Genomic DNA, 16486 nt, shown 5'->3' with positions numbered 1-16486 from the left:
AAATGCAAAGGAATTTAAGGTGGGCTGGGATTACGATTTTTTTCATAAGCTTCAGGGATTCTACTGTAGTGTTATCTTGTGCCAGCAAAATATTGTACTGCTATGTTTGGATACTGTACATTCTTACTTTGAATCAAAACAACATGAGAAAAGCATAGCCCTGTCACTGCACTGAAGTCAAGTCGGACACAATTCTCAGTGCTGAAGGTGTCTGGAAATGTACAGGGTAAGTAATATATCGTTATTTGGAATACATACATTTCATGTGTGTTCCATGTCTACAATGATTTGTGTAGATTCAGGAAGATGCGAAGCAAGAAATGTTCAACACATAATTAAAACAAACTTCATGTTATAGTAATAATGTCAAACTGCTGATGTAAAGTTTACAATGAGTGAAGACTGAAGTCAAATAAACAGTTTCACAAAAAGTGTAACAAAACAAGTGCACTTTTATTCAAGAATATAACATAAGTAACTGTTCAATTTACAGGTTACTTCCAATGTGTAAAAATTGAAGCCCAACGATCGAAACGAATTAGCCACATCTGCTTGGCTGGTGCAAAAGTAAGGACCGCTGCCTCATACTCAAGAGGTTGCGGGTTCGATTCCAGGTTCTGCTCACATTTACCGTTTGAGCTGCTGTTATTGTTACTGTTACAGTATATAACAACATGCATTTGATTTGAGCCTGTAACAGCCAGTGTAAATTTACGGTACCTGTAAAAGTTATCTCTGAAGCGATAAAAGCAGACACACACAAACGCAGCTCAATCATTTCGTCTTAGTGTCTTGTTCAGCAAACAGATACCACAGTGTCTATGGTGGATGTTACTTTTCCTCACATATGGACATTCACATCAGCATCTCATTTGAATTGTTTTTTATTCGATCCGAGGATAAAAATTTTAAAAAATCATTCGAATTAAGCTTTATTCAGGAATGAATTTGAATGACCCTTTTCTTTTTCAGTTTTACTTAAGAATCAAAGAACAAAAAAAAAAAATCATTCAAATGACATGTTGATATGAATGTCCGTTTGCGAGTAAATTTACCACCTTTTACAAGTACCATAAATTTACACAGGTTATTACAGACACATATCAAATGTATGTTTTTGTTATATAATAATAATAGCAGCTCACTACTTAAAGTGCTAAATACAGAGAACATGCAGGATTTGAACCTATTATCTCACCATTGCTAAACAGTAGTTTATTTATCTGGTACGCCATCTGCGCAGATCACGAAGATCTGACGGAGCAGCGTTACCACTATGACAACTGGTTGAAAATGAAACATGCAAACACACATATAAAAAATGTCTTATTTTGTATCAACTGATAGTTGGGCTTCAGCAACATGTCAACTGAGCAATTTCTTATTCTTCAGTTTTATTCTTAAATAAAAGCATGCTTGTTTTGTTATACCTTTTGTGAAAGTGTTTCTTGGATATTTGGGGTTCACACATCCTACATTCATGTCAAAATTATGTCATTATTGCTATAACATATGAAAACATTTTCTATTTTAGATGTGAGCTCAGCATTTCTTGCCTTGGATTCCCTCTGTCATTCTATATTTAAACAGATTGTTGCAGACACAGAACACACATGAAATGTGTGCATTTCAAATTACAGTATTTCTTTACCTATATAATTCCTTACAAACGCATTACCAGATAAACACTTCAACACAGACTTCGGCTGTGAGAATTTCATCAGGATGATGCTTTCATCTGGCTGAATGAGGATGGGGGGAGGGGGCTGTAGTAGGCTGTGTTCTGCTATTCTAAACAATTGCAAAACAAAAGTGGGCTATTAGCACAGTGATAAAGAGCTACGAGCATCTTGGCGTATGTTATGAATATTTAAGGATGTCAGAGACAACGCAAAAATTGCAAGCTTCAGGGATTCCACAGTTAAGTAAGAGGAAGGAAAAAAAACAAGTAACTGGCTACACACAACTAACTGCATCACTATTTGAAAAGAATTATCCAATTTAGACAAGATGGGGAAAATATCTGATTGAATATAGCACCATTTGGGCCAAGTACTCTTAATAACAGTGACACTGCTTGGAAATCAATTATTTATCTCTACTCCACTCAAGAACATTTAAAAATATAGACAAGACACTGTTGCGTTATTTCATACAACATCATCTCTTCACTTTTCCACCTTATGCAATGTAGTCGTATTTCAACTTTATCTGCAGTCAGCTACTTTCAAAGTTGCACTTATCACTTACCTTAGGGGTATTAGGGGTATCACATAGCCTGAGCTTTTTCCAGGTGGTGTCATGCAAAGGAGTGCTTGGACAATTCAAACAGCTATTCTGAACAGACGGAGGAGAAGTGTTTTCAAAAAATACATCCCTCTCTTCATCTCTGTCTGATGTTGTAGGTAACTGACAGGCATTCATCTTCCATTCTTCCTTAGGACTGGTTTCAGTGAAACTCCAGTCATCAAAGCTACTCTCTGCACTTTCCTCCTCACCACCACTTGAAAAATTTAGTTGCTGGATAATTCTTCTGTTCAAGCCTGGACTGGTCAGCTCTTGTCGTCGACGGTTGCCAATCTGCAAGTAGGATATCAAAAAGAAAGTTTGTACAATACTCAGTGAGCAAACATTCCTAACTAGCACATCTCAGCTGCAGGACCTTGCATCTCTCAATCACAGTAGAATTAGACAGATGACAATATTACATCCTAAGGTTTTCTAATGAAACTACTAACAGTAAAAAAAATTTTCTTTCAATATTAAAATCATTGGTCAGACTGTTTAAAGATAATACACTTTTGCAAATATTCATGCAATAGTCAGTCTAAAGAGGTATTACAAAAACAGCATTAATAATAGCCATTGTTTGACATTTACAAAGATACAGAATATAACATATACCACAATTTATGATGGATGGATGACAACTGTCAACTGAAAAAAATATTTCTATTACTGTATTTCAAAACCAACCATCAGTTATGTGTTTAACACTACACTGTACCTTCCACAAGACAAAGAACAATCCACTGCCCAGGAGGGTGGATTTACTTAACAATAAAAAAAAAAAAACACAAGCTTTACTCATCACGTACTTTAAGACTATATCTCAAAAAAGTCATGTACAGTTCCTTTACAAGAAACGTGTATTTAAAAAAAAAAAAAAAAAGACATCTGAATAAACCAAATCACCAGTTCAACAAAGAGATTACATAATTCTGGATATCAAAACAAACCCTATCTTGCTAAACTGGGATTTTACATCTGGAGATTAGTCAATACCAGAATACTAGAAATGCTCTGATCCATTAAATTAGATCATCATGAACTTCTTCTTCAAATTTTTTAATTTACTAGTTTCTCAAATCCCATTGTAACTAAAGTAGCACAATAAATGCTTTGTTTTGCATTTGATCTTCTATGCACTTTGTGTGTGTGAATCACTACATGATTCCGGACTTTCTCTTCCTCCGACAGGACACAGAATCCATTACATTCATGATATTACAGCTCTCTGAATAATTAAAATACTGAGATGTATACGTGATATAATTTTCATGATGGTAGGAGTTAAATCATGTTATTAAACATAGAAACACGGTGGCACAGTGATTGTTCATGTCTAATGCAAGATGCTTGCTGCACAACCTTCAATGAAATACTTTATTGTAGTAGTACTGTCTCTTTCAAATGTACTAACCCCCGATTCCTGTCCTTACTTTTCTTTCTCCAAATACCCAATCGCCACAAAATCAGCTCTGTAATAGACATTAAGCCATCTGCAAGCATAGAACAACGATTCTTAAAAACTTTCAAGAAACACTGAAATATCTTCGTAGTACGTGTTTAATTATTCTATCCATCTATCCTTCCAGTGTCACGCCAGCACAAGCAAGACTATAGTGCAAAGCAGGAACAATCCGTGAGAGGAGCGCAAGCTCCCAGCTAGCACTTCAGCAGTGTCCTGGCATGTTTAATTATTAACATAGATTTAAATTAAAGTTATATCTGTATAATAAATATATTTTGCTCCATTTCATCTCAAAACGATAGCATCATCATATGTAAATACATGCTTTATAAAGTGGCTCAGGTTGTGCAATATTATAACTGTAGTGCAAGTTTACAGTGAGCTAATCTATACTAATAAAAGGCAAAGCCCTCACTGACTGACTCACTGACTCATCACTAATTCTCCAAGTTCCCGTGTGGGTAGAAGGCTGAAATTTGGCAGGCTCATTCCTTACAGCTTACTTACAAAAGTTGGGCAGGTTTCATTTCGAAATTCTACGCCTAATGGTCATAACTGGAAGGTATTTTTCTCCATTTACTGCAATGGAATTGAGCTCGAAAGCCGTGGGGGGCGGAGTTGTGTGACATCATCACGCCTCCCGCGTAATCACGTGAACTGACTGTACACGCAGTGCGTAGAAAACCAGGAAAACCTCCAAAAAGCGCTGAAGAAAACATGCATTATATAATTGAGAAGGCAGCGAAACAATAAGAAGCGAGAGAGTGACATATACTACCATATTCATGAGTGCTGCTACTTCGGAAAGAAAGCAAGGTGTAAACCTAAACTTTAAATTAAGTTCATAGACAGGCTGCGCTGGCGTTTCTCATGCCCACAGGTAATGCAGGATACAAGTTTAATGAGAGGGCGAGGATATAAACGAGTTTTGATCACTTTGTAACTAAGTTAAAATTGCAGGTGAAGGGGGGTGCTTATGCAAATTCCGAGAGACTGTGTTTGTGGGGATTGACAGTTAAGGCGGGTGGGGGAGTCGCGTCATCATCTCCCCTCCCATTTACCTAATTTCGCTCTGAGCTGAGCTCCGCGGCTAACGCCGTCTTTCGAAGCAACTTCGTCACACTGCCACCAAATGCTTACAGAAAAATCCACAAGTTAATACACACGCTGTCTCTAGAGTTTCTCCACACTGAATCCTCCAGGCACTACTTACAAAAGGTTACATTGCCAATCGGGTTACGTTATATTTAAAATCTTTCCTTTTCTTAGCACAAGCACAGCTGAGAAGCTTCGATGCATGAGCTCCATAACGCGTTAAAAAAATAATGCATTTAATCACACTTTCCATGACAAGCAAAGGGGAACTTTTGTCAATGCATGATTTCCTAGTACACCGATTACTTTGATCAGCGCATCCCTATTCATTTTACCCTCGCACCACCTTGGTTTGAGAAGAAGTATGAAAAAATAAGGTTAACACAGAAAAACAGATCACCAATTCAAGCTTTATGAATAATCGATTCGCCATCAATAATTGTTTTGGTAAAGCCATACTCCGTGTAATCCTCCTTCCATTTTATAATTTTTCCGCCACTAGCCATGATTAAATGAACGATAAAAAGTAAGAGCGAGGGTGACTTATTTAGGCAGGCATATATATGACAGCAACACTCATGACAATGTCAATCATGTTACGTTATTATTAAAATGTTTCCTTTTCTTTTTCATTACTTCTTTAACACACTACTTCTCCGCTGCGAGGCATGGGTATTTTGCTATATATATATATATATATATATATATAAAAAATGAGAATGCCCTCCAAAGAGCGCTGAGACTTTTGATATCGTGAACGTGTCTGCAAAACTGGGGTCTCCTGCCCAGCGAAAGTCGAGCACCCGGCGTGCATAGCTGTGCCGGCCTTAAGTCAAAGTGAGCACTTTTAATTTTTTTCACCCTCCCCCTGAGCTATAGCCCAGACAAGTGCAAACACGGGACCCCTTTTCTACACCGCTGCAAACTAATATTAAGGCAATTCGCACTTTCTTTTCAACGTATACAATTATGAGGTCGTCAGCTCGGATTATGAAGACACGCACATGAGTGGAGGACTGACAGTGCCATCACAACCGATTAATGAAAGGGACGTCTCACCAGTCTACACAAGACCAACAGCGACTGTCCCCAAAAGGCGATCATAACGTCAGCGAACACATCTCTCTATACTATATAAAAGAAAAAGGCAACTTTCCTTTCTTTACACCTTTTTTCCTTTTATCCCAAACCAAAGCCTTTCTCTCTTAACACTGCAGAGGACACAAAACTAATTTTCTTTAATTGCTGGTAATGCCGGTAAGGCACATTACCAGAGGCAAACATTTGAACGTTCACATAGAAAATGTAATTTCTATAACACAGCCGTCGTGTAGCGCCTTTCAAAAGGGATCTACTACCGAGAGATGATCCATATACATTTTAGCTGCTGTTAGTACTGTTGTGTTACAGTCTTTAAAATGTAGTTTACCCGCAACCACTCCAGTAGTGCTCAATGTACCTGTACTTCTTAAAACGTTAATGTTTTACTGTTTAATAACTTAGACTATATTTTATTATTTTTCCCTTGCACTCAGTGACCAAAGCTATACACACACACACACACACACACACATATACGTACACACATATATAATTGTGTGTGTGTGTGTGTATGTATGTACTGTATGTGTATGTATGTACTGTATGTGTGTATATCAATCTATCGATAGATATATATCTATAGATACATAGATATAGATAGATATATTAGATATAGATATGAGAACACCACTCATATCAATGACAAAACAATTACATTAACATTCATGTTACGTTATTTTTAAAATTTTTCCTTTTCTTTTTCATACCTTCTTTAACACACTACTTCTGCTGCGAAGCGCGGGTATTCTGCTAGTCTATACTAATAAAAGGCAAAGCCCTCACTGACTGACTGACTCATCACTAATTCTCCAACTTCCCATGTAGGTAGAAAACTGAAATTTGGCAGGCTTATTCCTTACTGCTTACTTACAAAAGTTAAGCAGGTTTCATTCCACGTAACGGTCGACAACGTCCGCCATGTTGAACTTTCTTATTTATGGCCCCATCTTCACGAAATTTGGTAGGCGGCTTTCCTGCACTAACCGAAACCGATGTACTTACTTACGATACGATAGTATAACGCCACTGTCGGCCGCCATATTGAACTTTCCAACGTCACCAATTTGCCGACTTCCCGTGTAGGTAGAAGGCTGACCCCATCTTCACAAAATTTGGTAGGTACGTACTTATTTCGGTGCTATGACGCCACTGTCGGCCGCCATATTGAATTTTCAAAACGTCACTAATTCTCCAACTTCCTGTGTAGGTAGAAGGCTGAAATTTGGGAGGACCATTTCCTTACAGCTTACTTACAAAAGTTAAGCAGATTTCATTTCGAAATTCTACGCATAACAGTCAACAACGTCCGCCATGTTGAACTTTCTTATTTATGGCCCCATCTTCTCGAAATTTAGTAGGCGGCTTCCCTGCACTAACCGAAACCAATGTACGTACTTATTTCGGTGGTATGATGCCAGTGTCGGCCGCCATTTTGAACTTTTCAACAGTCTTTGTTACTTATGGGCCCATCTTCAAGAAATTTGGTACACGGGTTCCCAACGCTAACTGAATCCTACTTACGTACATATGCTATAGCCTGCAGCTCGGTCACCGTGTGAGGTGGCGTTGGGTCCCCCATCCCAACGCCTCCCACGTTGTCGGCTGCCTGCCTATATAAGACTGTCCGTCTCTCCGGTCTACATTCGCTTCCTTGCTTTGCCACGGGATTCACGTCTCCCTACTGATAACTACAGCCTTTTTGTTTAATCCACGGCTTCTCCGCTGTTTTGTTTGTTTATTACAATTATAGTTATTGTATAGGCATTTTAGACTTACTTTACATTTCTCAGGTACCCATTGCCTTTATCATTCCAACCCCCATTACCATGTCTATCGAGGTGATCACTATTGATCAAAAGAACTATCACTTACCGAGTGGTTTCCATGCCCGGAGATACAGTGGTGTGAAAACCTATTTTCCCCCTTCCTGATTTCTTATTCTTTTGCATGTTTGTCACACAAAATGTTTCGGATCATCAAACACATTTAACCATTAATCAAATATAACACAAGTAAACACAAAATGCAGTTTTTAAATGATGTTTTTTATTATTTAGGGAGAAAAAAAATCCAAACCTACATGGCCCTGTGTGAAAAAGTAATTGCCCCCTTGTTAAAAAATAACCTAACTGTGGTGTATCACACCGGAGCTCAATTTCCGTAGCCACCCCCAGGCCCGATTACTGCAACACCTGTTTCAATCAAGAAATCACTTAAATCGGAGCTGCCTGACACAGAGAAGTAGACCAAAAGCACCTCAAAAGCTAGACATCATGCCAAGATCCAAAGAAATTCAGGAACAAATGAGAACAGAAGTAATTGAGATCTATCAGTCTGGTAAAGGTTATAAAGCCATTTCTAAAGCTTTGGGACTCCAGCGAACCACAGCGAGAGCCATTATCCACAAATGACAAAAACATGGAACAGTGGTGAACCTTCCCAGGAGTGGCCGGCCGACCAAAATTACCCCAAGAGCGCAGAGACGACTCATCCGAGAGGTCACAAAAGACCCCAGGACTACGTCTAAAGAACTGCAGGCCTCACTTGCCTCAATTAAGGTCAGTGTTCACGACTCCACCATAAGAAAGAGACTGGGCAAAAACGGCCTGCATGGCAGACTTCCAAGACGCAAACCACTGTTAAGCAAAAAGAACATTAGGGCTCGTCTCAATTTTGCTAACAAAAAAATCTCAATGACTGCCAAGACTTTTGGGAAAATACATTGTGGACTGATGAGACAAAAGTTGAACTTTTTGGAAGGCAAATGTCCCGTTACATCTGGCGTAAAAGGAACACAGCATTTCAGAAAAAGATCATCATACCAACAGTAAAATATGGTGGTGGTAGTGTGATGGTCTGGGGTTGTTTTGCTGCTTCAGGACCTGGAAGGCTTGCTGTGATAGATGGAACCATGAATTCTACTGTCTACCAAAAATCCTGAAGGAGAATGTCCGCCATCTGTTCGTCAACTCAAGCTGAAGCGATCTTGGGTGCTGCAACAGGAGAATGACCCAAAACACACCAGCAAACCCACCTCTGAATGGCTGAAGAAAAACCAAAATGAAGACTTTGGAGTGGCCTAGTCAAAGTCCTGACCTGAATCCAATTGAGATGCTATGGCATGACCTTAAAAAGGCGGTTCATGCTAGAAAACCCTCAAATAAAGCTGAATTACAACAATTCTGCAAAGATGAGTGGGCCAAAATTCCTCCAGAGCGCTGTAAAAGACTCATTGCAAGTTATCGCAAACGCTTGATTGCAGTTATTGCTGCTAAGGGTGGCCCAACCAGTTATTAGGTTAAGGGGGCAAATACTTTTTCACACAGGGCCATGTAGGTTTGGTTTTTTTTTCTCCCTAAATAATAAAAACCATCATTTTAAAAACTGCATTTTATGTTTACTTGTGTTATATTTGACTAACGGTTAAATGTGTTTGATGATCAGAAACATTTTGTGTGACAAACATGCAAAAGAATAAGAAATCAGGACACTGTGTGTGTGTGTATATATATATATATATATATATATATATATAAATAAAATACACATACAGGGCTCTAGACTAACTTTTTGCACTGGTGCGCCTAACTTTTTTTGTTAGGTGCACCCAAATTTTCAACCGCATCACATTTAACACCACAGTTTTACAAGTTCACTTTATTTAATTTATTTTTTTTTAATCGCTGTCCATATAGGCAATATTGACTTGTAAATGATTAACTAACAATCTGGTCAATATAAAGTTCTTTATTTGAAGGCAAGCACAATTCTACAAGAAAGGTAACTTACTGAAAAAGTGTTGGTGCTTAAAGTGCTTTACTGAGCTGAAATTTAAACTTAAAAAATCTCAAGATAAATTAACTAAAAAGAAAATCTAAATTGAGTGTTTTAAGGGCTTCAAACTGAACATCTCATGGCTCAATGTCTTATGGACTATCCTCCATTGCAGTCACATGCACCTCGGATGGCCAACTCCTGTAGTTTGGCCTTCTTGATCTTTGGCCTTGACTAAACCAGCTGGCCACACTCTCTCTAGCATCAAAATCTTCCAGACATAGGCATGAGCATGCTCAACCTCAATGTGTCCAATAAGTATATTCACCGGTCTTCTTCTCCGCAAGATACGACCTTACACAATGACGCATTCCTTTGTGGCGATATCTGTGTCTCCGTCGATCAGGAATGCCATGTACGCACTGTTCGCAATTTACACAGACATCTTTTTTTTCCCCAATGTATCTGCGATGACTCCTATAAATTGGGCGCACGCGACATCATTGCCGTACGTCGGGTTTACTTTCAAGCCATTTTTCTTCATAAGAATTATTTCGGACTTGAATTTAGTGAAGGGAAGTTCTTCTTTTGCAATATTGTAGGCAACGTTAAACTTAATTATCATCTCGGCCTCGTCTGATGATCTGTTTGCTGCTGCCTGCCGCTGAAAGGCAGCGGGGAGAGGGGACACTTGAGCAGTGCATTTATCGCGGCATGTAATGCATTTTATAGATGCATTGTGCTTTTTCAGCGTTTCAATTCTGAATGTATTAGAACCAGTCACAAATGCACTACTGCCAGCCATGGTCTTCCCACACTCTTTACAGTAAATACAGTGCATTATATTATCGGCTTTACTGTATCTTAGCCAGGGAAACTGGTCAAGCCAATCTTTTCGAAATGTATACACTTTTACCCCTTTTAATTTCAGTGGGCTCGGACTCGATCGTATGTGACTCATTATCTAATGCCATCTCCGGACCAGGGCTTGCTATAACTTGGGAGGTTGATGGCTCCGTGTCAGAGCATTGGTTATGATTTTCGGACGGATCAGGCCCTAACTTAACATTCTTAACGAAAAAGCTGTCAATCGTTCTTTTCATCTTCTCTCATAATTCGCGGCTACATCCACCGTTTACCTGATGGGCTACTCACCTCTCTCTGTCTGACTGCATCACATGCATTTTCAAACGTACACACACGCACAGGAATATCTGGAATATTTTGTAAGTAAACTGTAAGGAATGAGCCTGCCAAATTTCAGCCTTCTACCTACACGGGAACTTGGAGAATTAGTGATGAGTCAGTCAGTGAGTGAGTGAGGGCTTTGCCTTTTATTAGTGTATATATATATATATATATATATATATATATATATATATATATATATATATATATATATATATATATATATATATATAGAGGTTTGGATTTTTTTTTCTCCCTAAATAAAAACAACCATCATTTAAAAACTGCATTTTGTGTTTACTTGTGTTATATTTGACTAATGGTTAAATGTGTTTGATGATCAGAAACATTTTGTGTGACAAACATGCAAAAGAATAAGAAATCAGGAAGGGGGCAAATAGTTTTTCACACGTATATAATATATATATATATATATATATATATATAACACTATACACACACACACAATTACATTGACAATCATGCTACGTTATATTCAAAATGTTTTTTCTTTTCTGTTTCATTACTTCTTTTAACACACTACTTCTCCGCTGCAAAGCGCGGCCATTTTGCTAGTTGTACATATAAGTACAAACAGTTCTACAAGGAGCACTTGATGGACTAATGGAGTACATTTATAGTTCTTGGGATGAAACAGTTTCTGAACCGTGAGGTCCATACAGGAAAAGTTCTGAAATGATTGCCTTGTGAGAGCAGTTCAATAGACAGCATGGCTGAGGTAGTGCATGCTTGATGCTGTATACCGAGAATTCTCTTTCTCAGCTTCTGTAGATCTTTGATTCCCCACTCAGATACAGTGATATAAATACTCCTGAGTGGTGAAGCGAGAATAATATGGAAAAAGATGACCCGCTGTGGCAACCCCCAACGAGAGCAGCTGAAAGGTGGTGGTGCAGTGAGAGTAGCAATGCTAAAGCAGCTATTGTATTTAGAATAGTTTGACCATTCCGTGGACCATTATATTGTTTCAGGTTAATTACAATCAAATGCATTAAACTAATATGTGGTTAATTTCAGTGTATTTATAAAGCCGCGTTATGGATGTTGAACTGAAAAAGAAAGGGTAACCAAACGGGAACAGTAGCACTGCTTTGACGCTGGTTACCGCCAGTCTGCAAAACCGAGTGGTGAACTTGCGTACGCCAGGGTATGAGGTACAGTGGAAATGTGCGTGGCTTTACACCAAGTTTAGGTTTTATTCATCCCAATTTGAGCGTGGAAACTTTCATAGACATTTTTGTGCATACACACCGTTTATGTGCGAGGTTCCAGGTCTTTCTCATTTTGAGTAGTGAGCTGCTATTACTATAATATAATAAACACACATTTGATTTGAGTCTTAACACCCAGTGTAAATTTTTGCTACCTGTAAAAGATAGGTATCACTGAAAGGATATAAGCAGAAACACAAAACGCTGGTAATTAATGTCTTCTTGGTATCTTATTTTCACTTGAATTTTTTTGTTATTCAGTTTTATTTAACAAAAGCACACTCCTTTTGTTTTACCTTTGCGAAAGTTTTTTTTTATATTCCAGTAACCACATGAATGAGATCAAATGTCTCTGCCTCTCTCACAAATCCACACATACATCCATGCATAAAAATGTCACTATTTGAAAACGCGATGCCATGTGAACATTTTTTTTTTGCTTAATCTTGCCCATACTCCACATTATGGTGCAGGGTACTGAGAATGCTAACAGGCTTGTTCTTCTTCCACCATAAACACAGAGTACAGGCAAGATCGGAAAAAAAAAAAAAAAACCCACACACGTTCAAATTGCATTGCGTTTCAAAATTGTGAAGTTTGTGTATGAGCACTTTCTCAGGTAGCAAAACTTTTACACCAGCTGCAAAACTTTTACACCGGCTGCTACAGACTAAAATCAAAAGGATTCTTCTTTTTGGGCACGTACACCGTCAGCATGACACTGCCACATCTAAACACTTGCGTGAAGAATTGCTTGCGTAGTAAAGGGACTTTAAGCTGCAGGTAGAAGTTGCCATCCCATTTTATTTATTGGGCCAAGCAGAGTTGTGTTGCGGTGCAGTAGTCTATAAGCCAGCGAAAGATGTGAAGAAGCTGTCTGTCTGTTACTGTTCTGCCTTTGTCATTAAGCTTATGCAGCCGTTTCTGGACCAGAGTCTTGGAAAGTCTCTCCCGTGGGACGACTGGGACCTTTTTCTCAATAAGGAGTGGCATTGCAAATGTACTTTGTCTCTAAATCTGCTGCAATACAAAACTTTATACCGATTTGTCAGGCTTGGTTGAGATGTGTTGCAAGAAAGAATGGACAGTGGTTGGAAACAGTAATATGTTGCCCTGGGTTGTAACTCAAAACAGAGTTCTCAACAAAACTTTGCCAGATGTGAAAAAATGACAGATTAGCTACCATTTCAGACATGCTCCGCAAGGGTGTCTGATGTCAAATCGCAAATGCCGCATAATAAATTGGATAGCGGTCACAGGGCATTGTATGTTTGTCGGTACAATCAACCAAATGTGGTTATTGCTGCTGTTGTGAAAAGAATGGAGATAAAACACAAACTCCGAGCGGGAGTGGCAAGTTCGTTGGACTATGTGAACATCACGAACACAATAAAATTATACACATCTTCTACAAGTAACCAAATTTTACACCAGGTGTAAGACACAACTCAAAATGTATGTTTATTATATTGTAGTAATAATAGCAGCAGCTCACCACTCAAAATAGAAAGAACTCATACTTGTAATCGAGAGGTTGCAGGTTCGAGGCAGTAGGTCTTACCTCTTCATCAGCCACACTTCTACTTTCTGTTGGTTGATATTTGGACTTCGGTCTTCCCTCATTGACAGCAACATGTAAATTGAATGAGTTTTTTCTTCTTTGGTTATATTCTTAAATAAAAGTGCATTTGTTATACTTTTTTTGAATGTGTTTATTTGATAATTGGACTTAAGTCTTCACACATTATACACTTCAAGTCAGCATTTTCTCCAATTTTTAGTAGAACATGAAAAAAGTTTGCTTTAGTTTTTGCCTTGCATTTCCTGTCAACCTACATTTACATAGATCATTGCCCACATGGAACACACATGAAATGTAGGTATTCCAAATAATGATATACTATACTATTTATCCTATACAATTCAAGGCAACCCACATACAGATAAACAGACTTGTGCTGGGAGAACTGTGTGTCTGACTTCAGCAGCAACAGTGGGGAGGGGGAGGGAAGGGGGATTTTGATGGACAGCAGGCTGCATGTGCTGATTGACACATCTGCAAAACAAAAGACACTGATGAAGCAATGCAATGAAATTTAAGGTGGCCCGGCCTTACAACTTTTTATTTAGGCTTCAGGGATTCTGGTGTTAGACAGTGGAGTAATAAACTGAGGAAAAGTAGTCAGAGAAATCACACTGTGCAATTAGTCAAACGGAAAGAGAAGCTACTTTAATGAAATGAGATGATTTAAAATTTTGTCCTTTAATTAAAATGGGAGATATTTGGTCTTCGTTTATACAGTGAGCTTGTTTTGTGAAGTACAACAGGGTGGGGGGAATTGAAATTGTTCCTTAGTAACCAGGCAGGCTTGTTAGGTTAACAGCAAACACCAAAAGTTACTTGTAATTTTGATAAGCTAGTTAGTCTTGTATCTTCTTGATAAGCATTTTATGAAAATTTGATACGTTTCTGGCTTAAAAAAAAAAGGTTGTACTGGGTTTATTTGTGCGTGTCAAACAAGTACTGCCTTATTGAAAGGGTAATCCACATTTATAATAATACCTAAACAACTACAAAATGTCTAGCTAGTACAATGAAGGAAAAAACCCCACACAAACAGCTGTATAAATATAGTAATTGTTTATTTTAACAGCAGTGCAATTAATGATAAAAACACAAGTGCATGTAATAATACTTTTAACACTTAAGGTCATCTTACAATGAAATTAAACAAAATAAAAACAAAGAATGATTAATCAAAAAGCAATAATTAGCAAACAAAGATAACCGGCAGTAACAGTGTAAAATTTGCAATAGGTATGTCAGTTTGAAAAGATAAGTTTTGAGGGCAAATGGGTTATCGAATCGAGTTGACAAATGTGTGAGGAAAGAGAATTCCAGAGTTGAGGAGCACTATGAGAGAACGCTCGAACTCCCCATAGAACAGAGATTGATGTGTGGTACAGAAAGTAGAGCTGCAGATGAGGATCTGAGTGACCAAGAGGGAGTGTAAGTCTGTAGGAGATCAGTGAGGTAGGAAGGAGCTTTAAATGTTAAGAGCAGTATTTTGTATTGTATTCGGTAGTTAACAGGGAGCCAGTGAGGCTGAGAGAGAAAAGGTGTAATAGGTTCAGTGGATTTCGAACAGGTTATTACCCTGACAGCAGAATTTTGAATAAGTCGTAAGCAATGGAGAAGTTTTGTGGTATGCCAAATAGAATAGCATTAAAGTAATCTAATATATACTTCAGGTGACTAAGGCATTAACCTATACTTCAGTACTGTGTTACACAAGAACAGGATGAAGTCTAGAAATGTTTCATAGATGGCAGAAGGCAGTCCGAGAAATCTTACTATTATGGGAAGAAAAAGAGAGAATGACGCCCAGGCCCTTCACCTGGGTAGAGAGGTTTGTGTTAATATTTTTAATTAAAAACAGAAGAATGGTTAACCTTACCAAGTGTAGATTTAGAACCAATGAGGAGCAACTCAGTTTTATTGCTGTTAAGTTGGAGAAAATTGAGAGTCATCCATGACTATGTCTTAGAGACATGCCATAAGAGTATCTGGAGGGAAAACAGAAGTGGATTTAGTGGATAGATATAGCTGTGTGTCATCAGCGTAACAATGAAATACCATGGTGCCAAAAGATATTACCTATTGGGAAGTTATAAATGAGAAAAAGCGGCGGCCCCAAAACAGAACCCTGCGGAACTCCTTTAGTAACGACTGTATTCTCAGATTTAAAGCCCTATATTTGAACAAATTGTCTCCTACCAGTGAGGTAGGAAGAAAACCATTGGAGGACAAGGCCATAGACTCCAAAACTAGCTAGTCGTTTCAAAACGTATCTGATGAGACATGGTGTCAAATGTGGAGCTGATGTCAAGAAGCACAAGAATTGATTAAAGTCCCATGTCAGCTGCCCAGAGAAGATCATTTGTGATTTTGACCTGGCAGTTTCTGTGCTGTCTTTAGGACGAAACCCAGATCGAAACTGTTCAAAAAAGGTTATATTTTGAAAGATAGGACTAGAGTTGGGAGGAAACACTCTTTGAGAACTTTAGAAATGAATGGAACATTAGAGATAGGCCGAGAATTGTTAATGATATTAGGGTCTAAGCCAGGTTTATTCAGAATTGGAGAAATTGAGGTGGTTTTTAATTTGTTTGGGTGAGGGACCGTGCCTGTAGTAAGGGAAGAGTTAACTAGAGTAGTATAGCAGTTATCATGGGAGAAATGTGTGACAGACAGGACTTAAAGCTTGTAGGTATTGGATCTATTAGGCATGTGGAAGAATTATATTTTGTTATAAGCTCAGAAATATTTTCAGCTGGTAAA

General features: G+C 38.3%; 1 protein-coding gene and 1 long non-coding RNA gene across 2 annotated transcripts in view; one reads left to right on the top strand and one right to left on the bottom strand.

The window, feature by feature from the left end:
- Positions 1-16486, bottom strand: part of wee2 (WEE2 oocyte meiosis inhibiting kinase) — a 108332-nt gene that overhangs the window by 64723 nt on the left and 27123 nt on the right. Inside the window, exon 2 of the mRNA XM_039770067.1 lies at positions 2251-2580. Coding sequence (XP_039626001.1) covers positions 2251-2580 — 330 coding nt within the window. The remainder of the gene's footprint in view (positions 1-2250; positions 2581-16486) is intronic.
- Positions 1-16486, top strand: part of LOC120539698 — a 46689-nt gene that overhangs the window by 24968 nt on the left and 5235 nt on the right. The window lies entirely within an intron of this gene.

The sequence above is a fragment of the Polypterus senegalus genome, chromosome 11 (genome assembly GCF_016835505.1).
Source record: "Polypterus senegalus isolate Bchr_013 chromosome 11, ASM1683550v1, whole genome shotgun sequence".
Classification (NCBI taxonomy): Eukaryota; Metazoa; Chordata; class Cladistia; order Polypteriformes; family Polypteridae; genus Polypterus; species Polypterus senegalus.
Note: the sequence above shows the minus strand (reverse complement) of the source record. Positions and strands in the feature narration are given on the sequence as shown.